The sequence below is a fragment of the Sceloporus occidentalis genome, unplaced genomic scaffold, assembly GCF_023333645.1.
Source record: "Sceloporus occidentalis isolate IW3139 unplaced genomic scaffold, rSceOcc1.0.p SCAF_190, whole genome shotgun sequence".
Lineage (NCBI taxonomy): Eukaryota > Metazoa > Chordata > Lepidosauria > Squamata > Phrynosomatidae > Sceloporus > Sceloporus occidentalis.
Window position 1 is genome coordinate 706,116 of NW_028317170.1, and position 17,257 is coordinate 723,372.

At 48.9% G+C, this 17,257-nt stretch overlaps 1 protein-coding gene across 1 annotated transcript; it reads right to left on the reverse strand.

Annotated features, from left to right (window-relative positions):
• Positions 1-1,351: 1,351 nt before the first annotated feature.
• LOC149278401 (alpha-N-acetylgalactosaminide alpha-2,6-sialyltransferase 5-like) lies at positions 1,352-16,648 on the reverse strand. The gene is made up of 5 exons (XM_089502005.1): positions 16,634-16,648; positions 15,757-15,939; positions 4,837-5,246; positions 3,678-3,785; positions 1,352-1,583 (listed from the first exon to the last, which is right to left on the reverse strand). The coding sequence occupies exons 1-5, from the start codon at positions 16,646-16,648 to the stop codon at positions 1,352-1,354; spliced, it is 948 nt and encodes a 315-aa protein (XP_089358131.1).
• Positions 16,649-17,257: the final 609 nt, after the last annotated feature.

Below are 17,257 nucleotides of genomic sequence, written 5' to 3' on the forward strand. Positions count from 1 at the left end.
TTTATAAAGCTAAATACTTGTGGCCAAATCTCTGCAAATCAGGGGAATACACCCCAAAATAACAAACACCCCCCCCCGGGGATAGAGCCAGACCAGCTTGTATCGGCCCAAATCCATCTGGTTCCGGTATGTTCTGCGCTGCTCCAGAGAGTGCGGGGAGTAAAAAAAAAAGGGTTAAAAATGATCCCAATGGGGTTCGGCTCCTGATTGGGGTAATTTTGGTGTTTTTACTCGAAGTTTGGTCTGGTTTCATTTTAAAGACAATGGTGGGTGGAGCTTTTGGGACTGGTCCCGCCCCCTGCCTTTGTCCTCCATAGAATGTTACATAAAATGATACAAAAACATTCAACCCTCGTTGAACAGCACCTCTACCCCCATACCCCCCCACAAATCTACCCCGATACCCCCTACAAATCTACCCCGATACCCCCACAAATCTACCCCATATCCACCCACAAATCTACCCCATATCCCCCCCACAAATCTACCCCGATACCCCCACAAATCAACCCCATATCCCCCCCCCCACAAATCTACCCCATACCAGGAACCTCTAGGACTCGGTGCTGAAACCCTTTGGTTCTATCAGCTGCTGCTTCATTTTAGAAGCTCTGGTTTATAATCATTAATCGCGGCAGCGTTAACCCCTTGATGCCTGTCGCATTGTAATCAGGTGCTTCTCGGGTTCAGTAAGGCGCATTCTCTTGCTCCTCGCTGCCTACAGAACGATATAACGGAGGGCGACGCTCTGATCTAATTACCCGGTGCGAATGCAGTCAAAGAGCCCCCCGGGACCCGTCTCGGCTGTTACGATGCAAACAACGTGCGCGGTTACATGAAAAAGAAATGTTATGTCAGGGGAAGCCGTGATTACATGTGGATACATTTGCCGTGTAATAGACATGTCGCTGCGAACGAATCGAACCGGATGATTCGGGGCAGATGGTACCTATGGAGGTTGGAATCGCAGACCTTGTCGTCGGGATGTCTCTTCCTCGGCTTCCGGAACGGGGAATTTGGTAAAAAAAAACAACGTAATTTTGGTGATTTTTGAGTAATTAATCACAGCGAATACGGGTGTTAAAAAATCTGTATCATCGGAACAATAAACACAACCAATAAAACACTCATCGTAAAGCACGCCGATAACCGCGGCAACGTAAAAAAACGGCAATCTCTGGCCCGAGTCCCCAAATGTCGGAAAACGCCGGCTCTCGCGCTCGAGAGTCAGAAATCAGCGGAATCCGCCCCAAAAATCCCCAAAATACTGCAGGTTTTGGATGAACTCCTTGGTACGTTCTGTACGCCAAACCCTTGCGTATGATTGGCTCACGTAACGCCCCCCCCCCCTTCAAAACATCGGTTTCTGGATGGGACGATTTCCGGGACTCGATTCCGGTTTCCAGTCTGGTTGGAAGAAGAAAATATTAAAAGTCCGCGCCCAGTTGGCGAAGACGCGCTTCTCCGTTATAAAGCGGTGATGGCTCCCCTTGCGTCCCCGCTCATGCGCGATGTACATGCTGCACTCCTCCGCTCCCATCGGCTCGTAGTAATGATACGGAACCGACGTGTGGTTCGGGGCCCTACAGGGGAGGAAAAAATAAATAATAATAACACAAACTTACAACCGAACGACGGTTTTATGGGTTTTACAGAAATTCGAACATTTAAAAAAATGTGAAATATTTATACGTTTTATTAAAGGCAGAAATGAACATAAAAATCCGCGGTTTTATTTGATAAAAAGACGAAACTCCGAGGCCAGGTTTTATGGCGGCTTTCGGCGAATCTCGTTCGGATTAATGGTTTTTAGAAATGAACCTGTTGCCGCTGACGACGCGACTCGTTCGACGCGGAATAAAAAACCTTCGCTCGGCCCAGACACAAACATCACGGATTTGTCTTTCTGTAGCGACTGAAGACGAGCGGATCTGGGATGTTTTGGGTTTTTTTCCTTTTTTTCGGATAATAAATATTTATTGCGGCAGGAAAAAGGGTTTTATGACGGGAAATAAACGAGTTTCGTGTCGCATAAAGTCCGGGTCGTGATGCGGCTTTTGGGTTATTGATAGCGAAGGGAAACTGTGTGATGTAGAGGTGATTCTAACCAACGCTGCCTATTCACTAATCTCTCCCAGACCAGCCTCCCAGCAGAGGTGGTAGAGGGTAATACAGTGAGGGAATTTAAACATGCATAGGGTAGATCTATTGGTTTGGGTTCTCATCGTGTTGACCAAATGCTCTGAATTATTCAGCTTCCCCGTTTAAAAGCTTAAAACCCACAGAAATATTAAAAAAATCTCTTTCTGCAGCTATGGCAACAGAGGCTTTCCACCTATCGGTATCGTTTGAGTCCCCTGAATGTAAATCCTTTTGTATTTTTCTCAGGTGGATCAGAGCAATTTTAAAAGTATTAAAAGAGTATTTTTTTTTTTTATCATTCACATAAAAAGGGTCTATAACCTAAAACATTAAAGATTTTTTTGGCCCGCTCCAGTGATTGGAACGTTTCCCAGCGTGTCTCCAGCTGCACTCTGATTGGCTGTTAATTTTGAATTTTTTAACCCTATCCGTTGCAGGACTCGGATATCGAGTTCCACAGCCAGTTGGCTAAAAATATTATTTGACATTAAAACAGAAAGCTGATAAAAAGCGGAATTAGTATTTGGATAATTTTTTTTCACTAATTAATTTTTTTGCAGAAAAGTTGTGTTTTGGAGAATTTTCAAATCTTTTTATAAATTTTTTTTCTGAATTCCACGTCTTTTTATATTAACGCTAAATTCCAATATTATTTTCTATTTTTTTTCTCAAACTTTTAAATCCAATTAAGTTTTTTTGGGAGATAAATCCTCGTCTGACCCGGATAATAATGTTTTATTTTATTCATAATCCTGGCTCTTAAAATTCACGGCCAGTCGATGCCCGTTGATGGGTAGAGAACCGGCCAAAAGCCGCAACGAATTAACAGAGAATTGGACGTTCTACGCGGACCGGACCCAAAACGCTGGATTTTAATGAAGGAATAAATGCGCGGCTTCTGTCTCCCTCCCGAAATCCCCGCATAAAACGCAGGATTAAAAATGTGCATTTTTAAACAAAATTGGATTATTGCTTCTTGTGTCACTTCGACAGAAGCATGAAGTTCCGTGCCGCGCGAGGCTGGCCGAATCTGCATTAAATCGGTAATAAAGTTGGCAATTAAACTGAATTTAACCATTTTCCGCCCCCCCCATCCGCCATGCACAGCGCTGCTCTAGAACATAGAACAATTACTCTAGAATTTGGTTCATATATTGGAACAACTAAAATATGAAACGGAGCAAACAGGAGAGTTGGGTGATTGGGAAACCGCCCCCCAGTGTGGGGCATATCGGGGGGGGGCATGGCGAGGGGCCCTGTGGGTACGTGTCAGTGGAATCCGTTCTCCTTAAATTAATACTTCTGGCTGATAAAAGGTTTCACCCGTTTGGTTGCAAACATTAAGGAAACCAAATTTATAACGGGGTAAAATGAGCAAAATCTGCCCTGTTTGTGGTCTGGCTTTGCGGCCCGGGGTATGGGGTACGACCCTCTTCCCAGATATATAGTTTGTTTTTTTATGCCGGCCTTTCCCGTCCCGCGCCGGCCCTGAGAAGCGGCCCCTGTGGAGTGAAAGGAGATTTAAAGCGATTTACCGGCAGAAGTCGGGGGACACCATGCCGTAGACGTCTATCCGGTCACACAGCTCCAGGGCGATGGTCATCGTGAACCAGCCGGTGCTGAGCCAGGTGTTGGAAATCTTCCTGAAAACAAAGTAACGGAACCGGCCGTTAACGGGATCTCGCTGCCGGTTCTACGAACATTAGGAAGATCGCTTTATGGCCGACAGTCGACCCAAACCCTGTCACACAACGCCACACTCAGTCACACAACGCCACACTCTGTCGCACTCACACCCTGTCTCTATGTACCAAACCTCATCACACTCTGTAACACCTACCGCACCCATCTCACCTGCCGTGCCCCATCACACCTGAAACACCCATCACACCTGTCACACCCCATCACACCTTTCGCGCCCAGTCGCACCTCGCCACTCCTCATTAGATGTACTGCACCCAGCCCCACCTGCCGCACTCGGCCATCGCATGGTTAATAATACTCTCCTGAAGCGTCTGTATACGGTGAGGGATTTAAATACCGTAGGACCGGTGCCGGATTATCCAATCAGCAGGTGACCGGGTCCTGGAGCTCTAATGGATGCCTTTTGTACAGCGCTGAGGATTATGATAGCGCTATATAAATCTATAAATAAATCACCAGACAGAATTCTAGAACTTTGCGGTTTTCTGCGGCTCTTGTGAATCTGCGGACGCCCGGAACGTCCTCGGAATATTCCGGATGATAATAAAAACTTATTGAAGGATTTCATTGTTTGTTGAAATCCTTCAGATATTTTTGAGTTTATATTTTTTGTATTTTTGGTCTTTTATTCAATATATTTATTTACGGATCTATTAAGGGTTAATGTAATCTCAGTCTGCTAAATAAACAAACTGAGGCTTTATCCTACTGCGCTGTGCAAATAACGTAATTCCCCCCCAACATTAAAAAAAAGCTCTTTATCGGGGGTAATTTCATGGCGCTGGGGGGGGTCACTTAAATTATGGATGGGGCCGATCTGCCGGTTAGTTATCGGGGGCTTTTAGGGCTGTAGAACCCTGCGATCCCCTCATACCCAGCAAACATTCTGACCTCCTAGGAAAAAGTAGTATTGGGAGAGGAAAAGATGGGCTATGGGGAGCAAAGCAGGGACTGGATAAGTAACGTGGGGACAGGGGGTGGGTTTAGTACCTGTCTCTTCCGGTCTCTTTCTTGAAGAGTTCGTCAAACTGCAGCATTTTGTGCCGGGTGATTATTTGCACTTTGAGCCGTGGCAGGATTTTGTTGATCAGCTGCAGGTTGTTGTAGACGGGGCCTTTGCCGTCGCGCCTCATGTAGTTGCTCGGGCCCCAAAAGATGAAGACGGTCCCCTGGCTGGTGTTGAGCAGCTCGTGGCGGTTCCTGAGGATGCGCTGGATGCTGGAGTGGGCGATCACCCGGACGCTGGTCTTGTTGCCGACGTCCTGCGAGAAGCCGCGCGTGGGGGCATCGTTCATGCGGATCACGCACTCCGTCCGGTCGATCTTCTCCCCCAGCCGGCTCCCCAGTAGGTGTCCGGAGCTGGTCACCAGCGCGCAGCTCCTGCAGTGCATTCTCAACGGCTGCAAGAGGCGAAACGGTGAAAACACATCGTAAGACGTCACTGATGGCAAAGCCGGGGCCACGGGGGCCACACAGGCAACAGGCTGCCATCTGGGTGGCTAACATATAAGCATAATGACTTTCAGGATTTTTTTTACTAGTTATTCCATATGTGGCCATAGGGGGCCTTAATGAGCACTTCTTACAGGATCCTTCCTAAGCTCCTTCTATAGGCTGTGCACTGTGTTTGCTAACGTATCCTTTCCCGTGATCCCCGGCGCGAACGGCCAGCCTGCCGTGGTGTATATCGGAAATCACAGCATATTTAAAAATGACATCATAGACACGACATCAGCAATAATAGGAAAAAAATACATCATTGAAAATATATTTAGTGGAAATAAAGACTCCGCCCATTCCTGGGGTACAAAGAGTTAACGCATCTATCCAGCTGGGATCTCACCCAATAAATATAATTTAAAAAAAACTCTGTATTCTTATTAACAAATAAATAAATAAACTGGTTTTTTTACATTAATTTTTTTCCGGCGTTTTCACACCATTTTAGGATTGGTTTCAATGAGGTTTTACTTTCAAGGTGAGGGAATGAAGAGATCTCATTCACGGATTTTCCAAAAAATATTTCTGCATAGAAGGAAATGATTCGGGCCGGCGATCTGGGGAACGATAAACGCCTGTTTTTTAAAACATTTCCTTCGCTTTCTGCTGTTCCCGGCAATCAGACGCCATTCACAGCCTGTTACTGAACTTTAATCAAACTAAAGAACTCCTCGTTTATAATCATAGAGACCCAGAACCTGCCGGCAGATCGGCCCCCATCCGGCCCCCATCCGGCCCCCGTCTACTCGCCTGTTTCTCCTGCTGTAACGACTCAAACCTTAATCAGTCGTTGGTCTCGTCTTAGATTCAGGAGCCGTATGTCTATCCCATGCATGTTTAATACCCTCACTGTATTACCCTCTACCACCTCTGCTGAGAGGCTGTTCCGCTTATCTACCACCCTCTCAGTAAAGTAAAACAGGACAGAGCTTTCGTGTTCTTCTGAATTAAGCATCAATAAGTTTATGTGAAAATGAGACGAGCCGCGCTGTTAAACATCTCAGTGACCGGCCGGAGATCGGCGTTTTATTTTTTACACGTTAAGCCGATCGTGTTCTGGGTCTGAGCAGCTAGAAGGAAGATCCTGGCACCCGGATTACACCGATCTGTCCTACACCGATAAAAGTCCGGTGCGGGGAGACGGGATACGGCTATAACCAGAAGCCACCGACCGGAATAACAGCCAAGCCTGAAAATCAGCAAAGAGGACGTGCGCTCTAAAAGAGAGACTGCCGAGCCCTCTGGGGAAAGGTATCATGAGACGAGTGAATGCGTCGCTGCCGGTGGGCGCTTACCGTCGCCACTCTGTCACCCCGACTAACAAGTTATAAAACCAATCGGTGTCCGGCTGCCAGTCTGCTCGGAGTCCGGCCCTCGGAGACCAACGGAAAAGTCATTTTTAAGGCTTTATTGGCCTCGGCGCCCGGAATCCGACAGAACTTCAGTGCAGATAAAACTCTTTTTACGTTGATGTTTTATTTACTTTTTTCGGTTCTGCAATTTTTTCTCCCCGAATTCTTGTTTTAGTAAAACATTAAACGCTCCGGATTTCTGTGAATTTAGTTTATTGTCGGCTGTTATATAATAATAATAATAAATGTTTAATGGTTACTTTTATTACACAATTACTTATTGTTACATTTACTTAGTAAACCGACTTTAGGGTTATTTTAAAAAACGACAGAAAGAACAGCGAAGGCTGCGGGTAAAAAAAACCCAGAAAACAGAAAACACATAAAATGCAAAAAAATACAATTGGAAAAAGATTATTTCCTGTGATTTTCTGATGTTGGCTGACCAGACGATCGGCTAAACGGTCCTTGATGTGGTTGTTCCCCCTGGGCGGGGGGGTTGGTGTTACCCGGGGCGGGGGGTCCCGGGGGTCCCTGCGGCCGTCTGTACAGCGCTGTGTATTTCACTTTGCAGACCAGTCCTTATATCTCTAATATGAAGAGGATTTGGGGACGATGAGGCAGCTCCGGCACCTAATGCGGCTCCAAACCTCCAACCAGTGGCCCCAGATCTGCCGCTGGTGGCCCCAAACCTCCAGCCGGTGGCCCCAGATCTCCCGCCGGTGGCCGCACAACGCAGCACCCGACCCACCGCTCAATTGCTTTATATAAATATATTTCATTTCAGTTAAAACCCACAAACTCAGCTAAGGAAAGAACCGCCGAGGCGTTCAACGTCAGCCTGTTAAATATTTAAGGTTTTCACGAGCGACTCGGCGACGGCCCCCAAAATATAGGAAATATCCTGAGTCAGCTGAAAAACTAAACATTCTGGGGAGGAATAAAAGCCAAAAGATGCAAAGTACAGAGGCTGAGAATTCAGAGAAAACTCTCATAGATTTTTTCTGCAGAGCGGCGTCCGGTGCCCAGAATCCGCCTGGCTCCGCTCCCAACGCGCTTTTCGGCCCCCGATGAGGCCGGTCGGTGGATTGCAGATGAAATTAAATCAATTTTGATCGACTTAACATTGTTTCAAACTAAATGGGCCGTCAACATCTGCCGGGCGCCGCTCTGCCGATCTGGCCGTCACCGCAGAGCCGTTTCCCCTGAACCAGGAAAATTCTGGAACTATAACCCCCGGGGGACCGCGTGTAACGTTACCACGCAGGCGATGGGCCCCCGAGGGCCGAACCGTTATTTAAGCCGCCAAATCAGCTGCTAAGAGTGATAGCCCCCCTCGACCAGGAAGCCTCGTAACGCCCCCGGCGCCGCCCCTGCCGAGGATCCGCATCATCCAATGGGGAGGAGCCAGAACGAGGGTTCTGTGACACAAAGACAAGGGTTGTCATGGTAACCAGTGCTCCAGAATAGTAAACGTGGGACAAAGATACAAAGTTACCAGCTGAAGTTCTAGTTCTCCCAGGTAACAAAGCGAGCGTCTGGCGTCGTGCGCTGATTTATAACGGCCCCGCTCTAATTTCTCGAGTTATTTTATATCCTGTAAGTAAAAATTCATAATTCAACCTAAAGAGATAAACCACTGACTGCCTGCCAGCGAGAGAGAGAGGAAGCGATCATAACAGTCTACACTAGAGGCTTGGAATGTTTCCTTTCCGGAGAGAGTGGTAGATAAGTGGAACAGCCTCCCAGCCTAAGTGGCAGAGGGAATATATGCTGTTTTCATTCCCTCATACTCAGCAAACACTCTGACCACCTAGAAAAGAGGGGGCATCAGGGGGAGGAGAGGGGGCCGGAGAGTCCTAGCGGTCCTGTGTCCTTCTGCATTAACCGTCCAACTCTGTCTGTGTCAAACGAGGCATTAAATTCCTTCCCGCAATCACCAAACCGCGTTATTCCCGTAAATTAAGATCCGAGCCGCTATAATTAACTTCGAGCCGTCGCCGCCGGCAGCGCTCGCTAGCAGCTTCTCTGGCAACAATATTAATTGTTTCATAAAGTATCTGCGATGTGGAACCAAACCCGTCGCCCATCTTCTCCGTTCCATTTAGTGAGATAGGACGCCATTTAATATTTGTTGGGGGTTTTTTTTCCCTGGGAAATAAAGATAATAACAGATCTGAGATTTACTTTTTTTGACGGTAAAATATTTCACCCTCTTAATCAGCCTCCAAGGTTTTTTGTCTTAAAGGCACAAGCTGGAGGGAAACATTAGGGCAGGTACCGCGGCTGCCGGGGGTTTCTTCCGGTCGGCGACTAACAACGACCGACGATGATAAATAATTTATCAGCTTCCTGCACAGATTATTCACAATCTGGGGAAAAACGGCTTTGTGATAAATAAAATTTTTAAAAAAGCATTAAAAAATTAAATGTATTTTAACTGTAAATAAAGTTCCTTTATTTCAGTTGCTTTTTTTCTTGTCACCATAGCAACCACGGGAAGTTTGTAAAGTTTAACTCAATAACGCAGAACTAAACTGGGCTTAAACCAAGGAAATGAACCGTTTCCTTAAAGTTTTGGATGCTAATTGGATTTGCGTTACCTCGAAAAGTTTAATCAAATAAAAGCAACTCAGGACTGTTTCTAATTTCTACGGCAATAACCAATCAGCGCCCGCGTTTGTGTCACATGACAAGCGTTCCGGGGAAAAACTATGTATGAAGAAACATATTACATGGTTAAAGAATCGTTTCTGAGATGGCTTCTAAGAGTTGGTGGAACATCAGCTTTAAACGCCAGAATGCCAGGTATTTAAAGGGAGGCAGCTTATTGGTCAATTTTTCTCGTGGCCCCCCAAATAATGACAAATATAGTACGGGCGACGCATATAAAGAATTCTATTCAAAGAACCCCAAAATATAAATCACACTGACGATCGGTCCGCGTTCTTCCAAATCCGATGACTTTCCCTTGCAGGGATTTTTAGATTCTTGGATGTTTGAGTTTTTGGTCCAATTTGTTGAATTTTAACAACCTGCAGAAGAATTACCATCCCTGCCGGATCACTCGCCCCCGATCCCCCCCCCCACACCCCCCCGTGTTACCCGTGGGCGGAATTCGTTTGTTCGCCTGTAACGGGTCATTTATTTTTCTCTGTTTATCAAAGCGTTGCAGTTAATTTGAACTTTGTTGTCTTAATGAAATTCTTCCGCCCCGGCGCCGCCACAATGTCACAGCACAAACCCCAATTAATTTCCCGAAATTTACCGCTCCGAACGCTGGTTAAAGCGGCATAAAATATAACAAAATTAAGACATTTTTTGTCTCCAATAAACCTGTAAATCTCCGTAATTAAATTTATTTATTTATTTTTAAAGATTTTTCATTTCTATTTCGGCCCCTGCGGGAGTCAATCTCATCCGGTTTAGGGGTGGGAAGGGGACGCCCAGCTGAGGAAGTAGATGGATCTTGGTGGGGACGCCCAGCTGAGGAAGTAGATGGATCGCGGGGGGGACGCCCAGCTGAGGAAGTAGATGGATCTTGGCGGAGACGCCCAGCTGAGGAAGTAGATGGATCTCGGCGGGGACGCCCAGCTGAGGAAGTAGATGGATCTCGGCGGGGACGCCCAGCTGAGGAAGTAGATGGATCGCGGGGGGGACGCCCAGCTGAGGAAGTAGATGGATCTTGGCGGAGACGCCCAGCTGAGGAAGTAGATGGATCTCGGCGGGGACGCCCAGCTGAGGAAGTAGATGGATCTCGGCGGGGACGCCCAGCTGAGGAAGTAGATGGATCTCGGCGGGGACGCCCAGCTGAGGAAGTAGATGGATCGCGGCGGGAAGGGGATTTTCGTAACTTTAAAGCATCTCGTTCATCAAACTTCTCATAGAGAAGAGAAATTTCCTAAACTAAAACAAATCACATGAAAAATAATTTAGTTTTTAAAATATCAGTATTTGTCAAAAATAGGTATTCTACAAAAAAAAAACAAACCCCATGATAATTAACTCTTTCGGGGGCTGCGGAGACGACCGTGCGGCTTCCTGTAACAGACGGCATTTTCTGGAGGATTTGCCCCCGCCGCCCCCCGAATTCCCCCGTGACGCCAACGAGCGCTTTTTGCACAAATTGCTTGTGACAAGGAAATGAGTATCCGGAATCGGCGCCCTTAACTTCCCGCTTAGATAGAGGCAGCCATCGTTCCTCTCGCTGACAGATCCTTTGGAGACCCGGCGGGTTACAAATTCACTTTATTTCTGAGAAACGGCGAAAAAAAGAGAAAAAAAAAAACCTTCCGGGAAACATCAGTTATTTCGAGATCAGAATCCTTGGATTATCTGAAATTCTGACAGTTGGCGAACCTCAAGACGACCTTGAAAAACTAATTTACGGCTGCAAAGTTTGGGGGTCGCTCCGGGGGGAGGGGGGGTCCGCTCCGCCGTTGCTATGGTAAGCATTTCTCGCGGATACTGGAATTGAACGCCGCGTCGGCGCTGCAGCAGAGAGGTCACGGCGTGACACGGGACGTCAGGAGTAATGGAGTCTGACGGTCCGACGGCTCCGATCGCCCGCCGTATAAAAGCCGCAGCGAGACGACGCGATTATCAGACTTCCCTGAAATAAAATTCACCAAAAAAATAAAAAAATCCTCTGAAAAAGAGAACAAAAACTCAGCCAGGAGCGGAAAATATTACAAGAAATATTAAACGTTTCATTAAAGGGAAAAAACGTCAGCGTCGGAGCCGTCAGGGTCACTCAATGAATTTATTAAAGCCGCCTCGGCTGCCGATCTGCGGGATCGCTTCATTTAAACGTTTACAATACGGATCCTTCCGGCGTTTTCTGACCGATTCCCTGTCCTGAAAAACTCTCTCCCTTCTCCTCCTGCCTCCACCAATCAGCAACAATCAGCAACCCGAGAACCGGGGGGAGAGACAGGAAGTGGAGACGGCCGTTACCATGGGATACGCGTGGGGGGGGGTGCACAGGGAAGTCATGGAGTTTTTAATGTTTTCACGTTCTTAGAGTGGTCTGTTAATTTGCAGTTTAGTGAATAAAGCTCAGAGGAAAACACAGCATGTTAAATACCCCCAACCCCTCCCCCAATTAATTAGGTATGTGGTATTAAAGGGCCGGGGGGGGGGGGTTTATAGGGGTCCTTCTGATGTAAAGTATTTCAAAATTTAACATTGATTTATAAATTCTGGGGCCAAAGTCGTAAGCGCGAAGCAATCACCATGGAAACCAGCCGACCGTTGCACGTTTTGCTCCAGAATTGCTCTCTGAACATACGGCCCTGCGTTCTGTGATTGATAACGCGCAATAAACGTTTTATTTCCTCTATTATGGGAGATTGAGAGGATTTCGGAGTAAAATAAATCGCGGCGAATGCCGATCATCGCGTCCGGTAATTATACATTCCCACCATCTTTATGACATAACGGCGGCGTCCGGAGCTTTATGTACCAACGGCCCGCGTTAATACCATCCATCAGGACGTCGGGCCCGCCGCCACCGCTGAAACGAGGATTATGAGGACATTTGGCTGCAGAGCTGGCGCTCGGGTGATGGTCCAGCATGCAGCTTTTTTTTTTAATTATTATTATTTTTATTATTTTTAATTTTTATGTTTTTATCATTTTTTTTGTACGGCTCATTCTGTGCGTCCGCATAACTCCCCTGATCCACCCCCTGACCGCTGAGCTACACCACCCATGACTCTAAGCCAGCGAGAGACCATGCGCACGCCGACTGTGGATTGTGGGGATTGAAGTCGGAGAATGAACGCGCGGCGCATACGTTTTCCATCTCGCTCTGATGACCTCAGTAACGCCCATCGCTACCGGCGCAGGTCGCCCCAACTCCTCTGCGGTGAAAAAAGTTATTTACTAAAAAACACTGTGGGATGCGATGGCACTAAAAAAATAAATCAATTAATGGGTTAATCGGTAACCTGGTCAGTACTTAGTGCCGCTCTATGGCGACTGACGTTCGCGCTTCCTGATAGGTCAGCCTCTGCGGGGAGCGGATTCCACATCTTCGCGGCTCTTACTGTAATTAACCCTTTTCGTTGCTTTCACTGAAGATTCTCGGCGCCCCGTTCTCTCCGCAGTCCAATTAACGAGCGGGTCATCGGGGTATCGCCCCCCGTATGTATTTGTATTATGACATCATACCCCCTCCAAGACCCCTCCAGCCCATCATCTTCTTCAGTAAAGTAACTGTTTCTCGGGGGCCGCCAGGGGCCGGGGTGATATTCTGCAGGAGGTAATATTTGCGCGGGGGGGTGAGCTCTCGCCGCGAGATTTATGCTGTCATTTAATTCAATGCGCGTCATTAAAGAGAGGGGGAAAGAGAGCGTCCGCGCTCTGTAATCAAATCCCCGCCACGCAGCCAATAAATTACCGCCATCACGAGCGAGCGAACGGCAGCGACGGCGACTATCGAGCGGATTTCCCGCTCAGAGGGGCCAGAGCAGAGTGCACCGCGGGTCGGGCCATACTGCGCCGCTGCATGAAGGAGTGATATAATCTAATAGGAAATGCATTATGTTTTCATAATAAGCATCCTGATCGTACGCCGCATCGCAGAACATAAACTACAACGCCCACAATGCTCAGCCGCAAAGCTGCCGCTCGAGGTGGCCCCTGCGACCGAGGAACACTAATTACCAATAAAGCGTTAGCGATAGATAGACGCGGACACTTTGTAAGGGTGGGGGAGGGGAGAGAATTCAGGACACGGATAATGCTGGATCTGCCGCAGACTGCCACCGACCTCAGAACAAAAACATAAGAAGCCCCTGCTGCAGGTAATTCAAATTCTCGGGGCCCTTGCATTTTTATTATAGGGGCCACAGTACGTATTAATCAGAACTTTATAGATGTTGCTCTGTGACAGGGCCAGGCTAGCTGGCTCAGGTGTCATATGAAGTTTAGCCGGGTCACGGAGCACTTTTGTGTCCGGTTCTGTATACCGTGACCCGGTAATATATTATATTGTGTTTATTGTGTAACCGGCCCAGAGACTGATGTGGATTCAGCCCCAGCCTTCAAAGAGACGATCCTATAATCTGGCTCAGTTCCCGGTGACACATTTTAATCACCGCCGTCACTTGCTCCGATGTAGCCCCTCCTGGGTACAGGGATAGGTGCCATAGAATGTTCTTTTGTAGAGCACTCAGTCCGAGGCTCTCCTCTGGGGCATCCTGGTGCCGATCCATCTCTCTGCAGTCCGCAATCAGAGTAGCCTTTCCTTTGCTACAAACCTCCAGGAGCTCTCTCGGTGTCTCTCGTCTGCAATCCCAGTTGGTGGTTTGGATTTCACCCAAGTCGTGGGATTCTTCCCACCGCTGCCACCAATGTTACAGGGTCACCGTACCCAAGGCTGGGTCCCCCTGTTTGAGGGCTGAGGAATCACCAGTCAGTCCCTCATACGGATCGCACTCAGCTATCCCCGGATCATCCAGACCACCATTCGTAGCAAACCAAGAAGAACTCTCTTTATTACAAACACACAGAACTTATATACAATCTCAATGCAATGTGTACCGAACCCAACCCCCAATCCCATCACTCACATCCCATCACAAATCCCATCAGTATACAGGGGATGTATCAGGTGAGGGGATTACAGAATACAATGGGTTCCCCCACCTGTGTTATCCCCCCTGTAGTGCGGGGGCCGTCTGGGCAGACAGGGCTGTGTTGGCTGATTAAGAGCCCCAGCCAGATTATAGGATCGTCTCTTTGAAGGCTGGAGCTGCAGCCACATCAGTCTCTGGGCCGGTTACACAATAAACACAATATAATATATTACCGGGTCACGGTATACAGAACCGGACACAAAAGTGCTCCGTGACCCGGCTAAACTTCATATGACACATGAGCCAGCTAGCCTGGCCCTGTCACAGAGGGATAACCAGTTAACCCCTCGCAGTCTCTGAAGCTCTCGCGGGGGAAACCCCATCGCAGCTGTAACACGGATGTAATAATAACAACAAAGATAAACAATAAAAAGCAGTCTCACGACAACACGGATATCGGTGCCGCCACGGCTGGGATGTCTCTCCAGACTAACGCTATACAGACACTACTGTCGCTGGGTGGCCTCTCCCTGCCGGACGACTCTTTAGTCATTTTCTGAGTTCCATATGAAGCTTCAGATAATAAAAGACTTTGAAATTCTACGAACTTAGAGAGAGAGACAGACAGCAAGCGACAGAGAGAGAGAGAGACAGCAAGAGAGAGAGAGAGAGAGAGACAGCGAGAGAGACAGCGAGAGAGAGAGAGAGAGAGACAGCGAGAGAGAGAGAGAGAGAGAGACAGCGAGAGAGAGAGAGACAGCGAGAGAGAGAGAGACAGCGAGAGAGAGAGAGACAGCGAGAGAGAGAGACAGCGAGAGAGAGAGAGAGACAGCGAGAGACAGCGAGAGAGAGAGAGAGAGACAGCGAGAGAGAGAGAGACAGCGAGAGAGAGAGAGAGACAGCGAGAGAGAGACAGCGAGAGAGAGAGAGACAGCGAGAGAGAGAGAGACAGCGAGAGAGAGAGAGACAGCGAGAGAGAGAGACAGCGAGAGAGAGACAGCGAGAGAGAGAGAGAGCGAGAGAGAGAGAGAGCGAGAGAGAGAGACAGCGAGAGAGAGAGAGAGCGAGAGAGAGAGAGAGAGAGAGACAGCGAGAGAGAGAGAGACAGCGAGAGAGAGAGATGATAAAGGGATAGATAACAGAGACTCAGTAAGAGATATATATATAGACAGACAGACAGACAGGTTCTGTAAGCGGTTCTGCAGCGAGCATTTGGGGCATTTCCCCGGCAGCCCCGCAGCAAGAAAAATGGGCAGTCTAAGGGTTAAAGTCTAGTAACACTCACAGCCGTGGCAGAGATACCCCTGGCCAGCGCCCCCCGGCTGGGCTAACAGTCCCTGCGTGTCAGGGGTAAAATCAGCATTATCATAAAAGCCCCGTCCGGGCAGAGCTGCCCCCCCGAGGGGCATTAATCACACAGGCGCGGTCTCGCCTCCAGTCACACCTCCTCGCCACACAAAGACTTCTTCACTTACCTTGTGGTCCGAGACGCTGATATACCCCTCCAGGACCGGCTCTGGGGCAGACTCCTTGGCGCTGCCCCCGCCGTGGGCTCCTTGCAGGGGGCGCTGCTCCTTCACGCTGCTCATACTGCTGTACATTATCACCAGGCTGGTGCACATGGTACTGAGCGCCAAGAACACTGCCAGGCCGTGGCGCTGTACAAAGAGAGAGCACAGTCACCACCGCAGTCCAACTCCTACAACACTCAGGCAGCCGGGGTGGCAGGCAGCATATTGTCTACCAGCTGGGCACTCCGGGCATCAGAGAATTAGGACACATGACCCCAGGGCACAGCTCACACCCCTCCAGGGGAAGATACCCCACCTGGGAGGGGGGGCTGGTGCAGAACTACATACCCCAAGTGCAAGTAGGAGATTTACTGCCCCTATCATGCTGGACAGGTTGGGTGTATGAGACGGGTCAGTATCTGGGTCATCGGAACACCCAAAAACTACGTCACCGCGTGTCAGTACACGGTCAGACTACCTCTTTACACTATGCTTGCTAGCAGCACCTGGTCAGACTATCTCCTAGGACCACACCAGGTGGCAGTGGATGGTCAGACTACCCCTTAGGACCACCCCAGGTGGCAGTGGATGGTCAGACTACCTCCTAGAACCACATCCAGCAGCGTTGTATGGTCAGACTACCCTCTAAGACCTCACTGGGTAACAGTGCATGGTCACACTACCCCCTAGGACCACACCAGGGGCAATTAGCTTCACCCTCAGCCACCCCCATTTCTCGCCGTACCCCGCAGGCTGCTGCAGCCCCCACCCCATGCCAGGCAGATGCCTCTCGGTGGCAGGTGTTACCCGGGTGCGGATCCCCTCCCTGCCCCCGACTCACCAGCAGCGCCTTCATCTTGTGCGTCTCCCCGGAGGCAGCCCGCAGGTACCCGGCACTGCTCTACGCGCGGCTCCCCTGGCACGCCGCCCCTGCCATGCCCTGCAGGGGGTAGTGGGCTGGCGGCAGAGGGTGCGGGAGTCGGTGACTGAGCCGCCGCACCAGACACGATTACCGGACCGAGCGTGTCTGACTCCGGCTGCCAGCCGGTACCCGCCGGGTCCTAGCGCCGCCGGCTCGAGGGCGTGCGGGAGGCTCAGCGGCGCAGGGGTTAACCGGGCTCTCTGCGTACAATGGATACAATGTAACGGCAACGAGGAAATCGCAGCGCTTTAAGGGTTAAAAGAGGGCGGGGCTCGGGATTTACCAAAACGCGGCAGATGAGACAACAATACGTCATTTACCGAGGGTGATTTATCAGGTATGTAAGGGGTTAACTCTGTACCGGGAACCCCGACTACAGCCCACACGGTGCTGCATTAACGGAGAATTATCTGTAATATTTTATTTGGCGGAAGGCGGGGAATGGGTTAATATCCAAATACAACGAAAACTCTGAAAAACGATAATAAGGGAACATTTAACGACAGGGAGCCGGTGCTCTGCAATGAAAGGGTTAAACCAAAA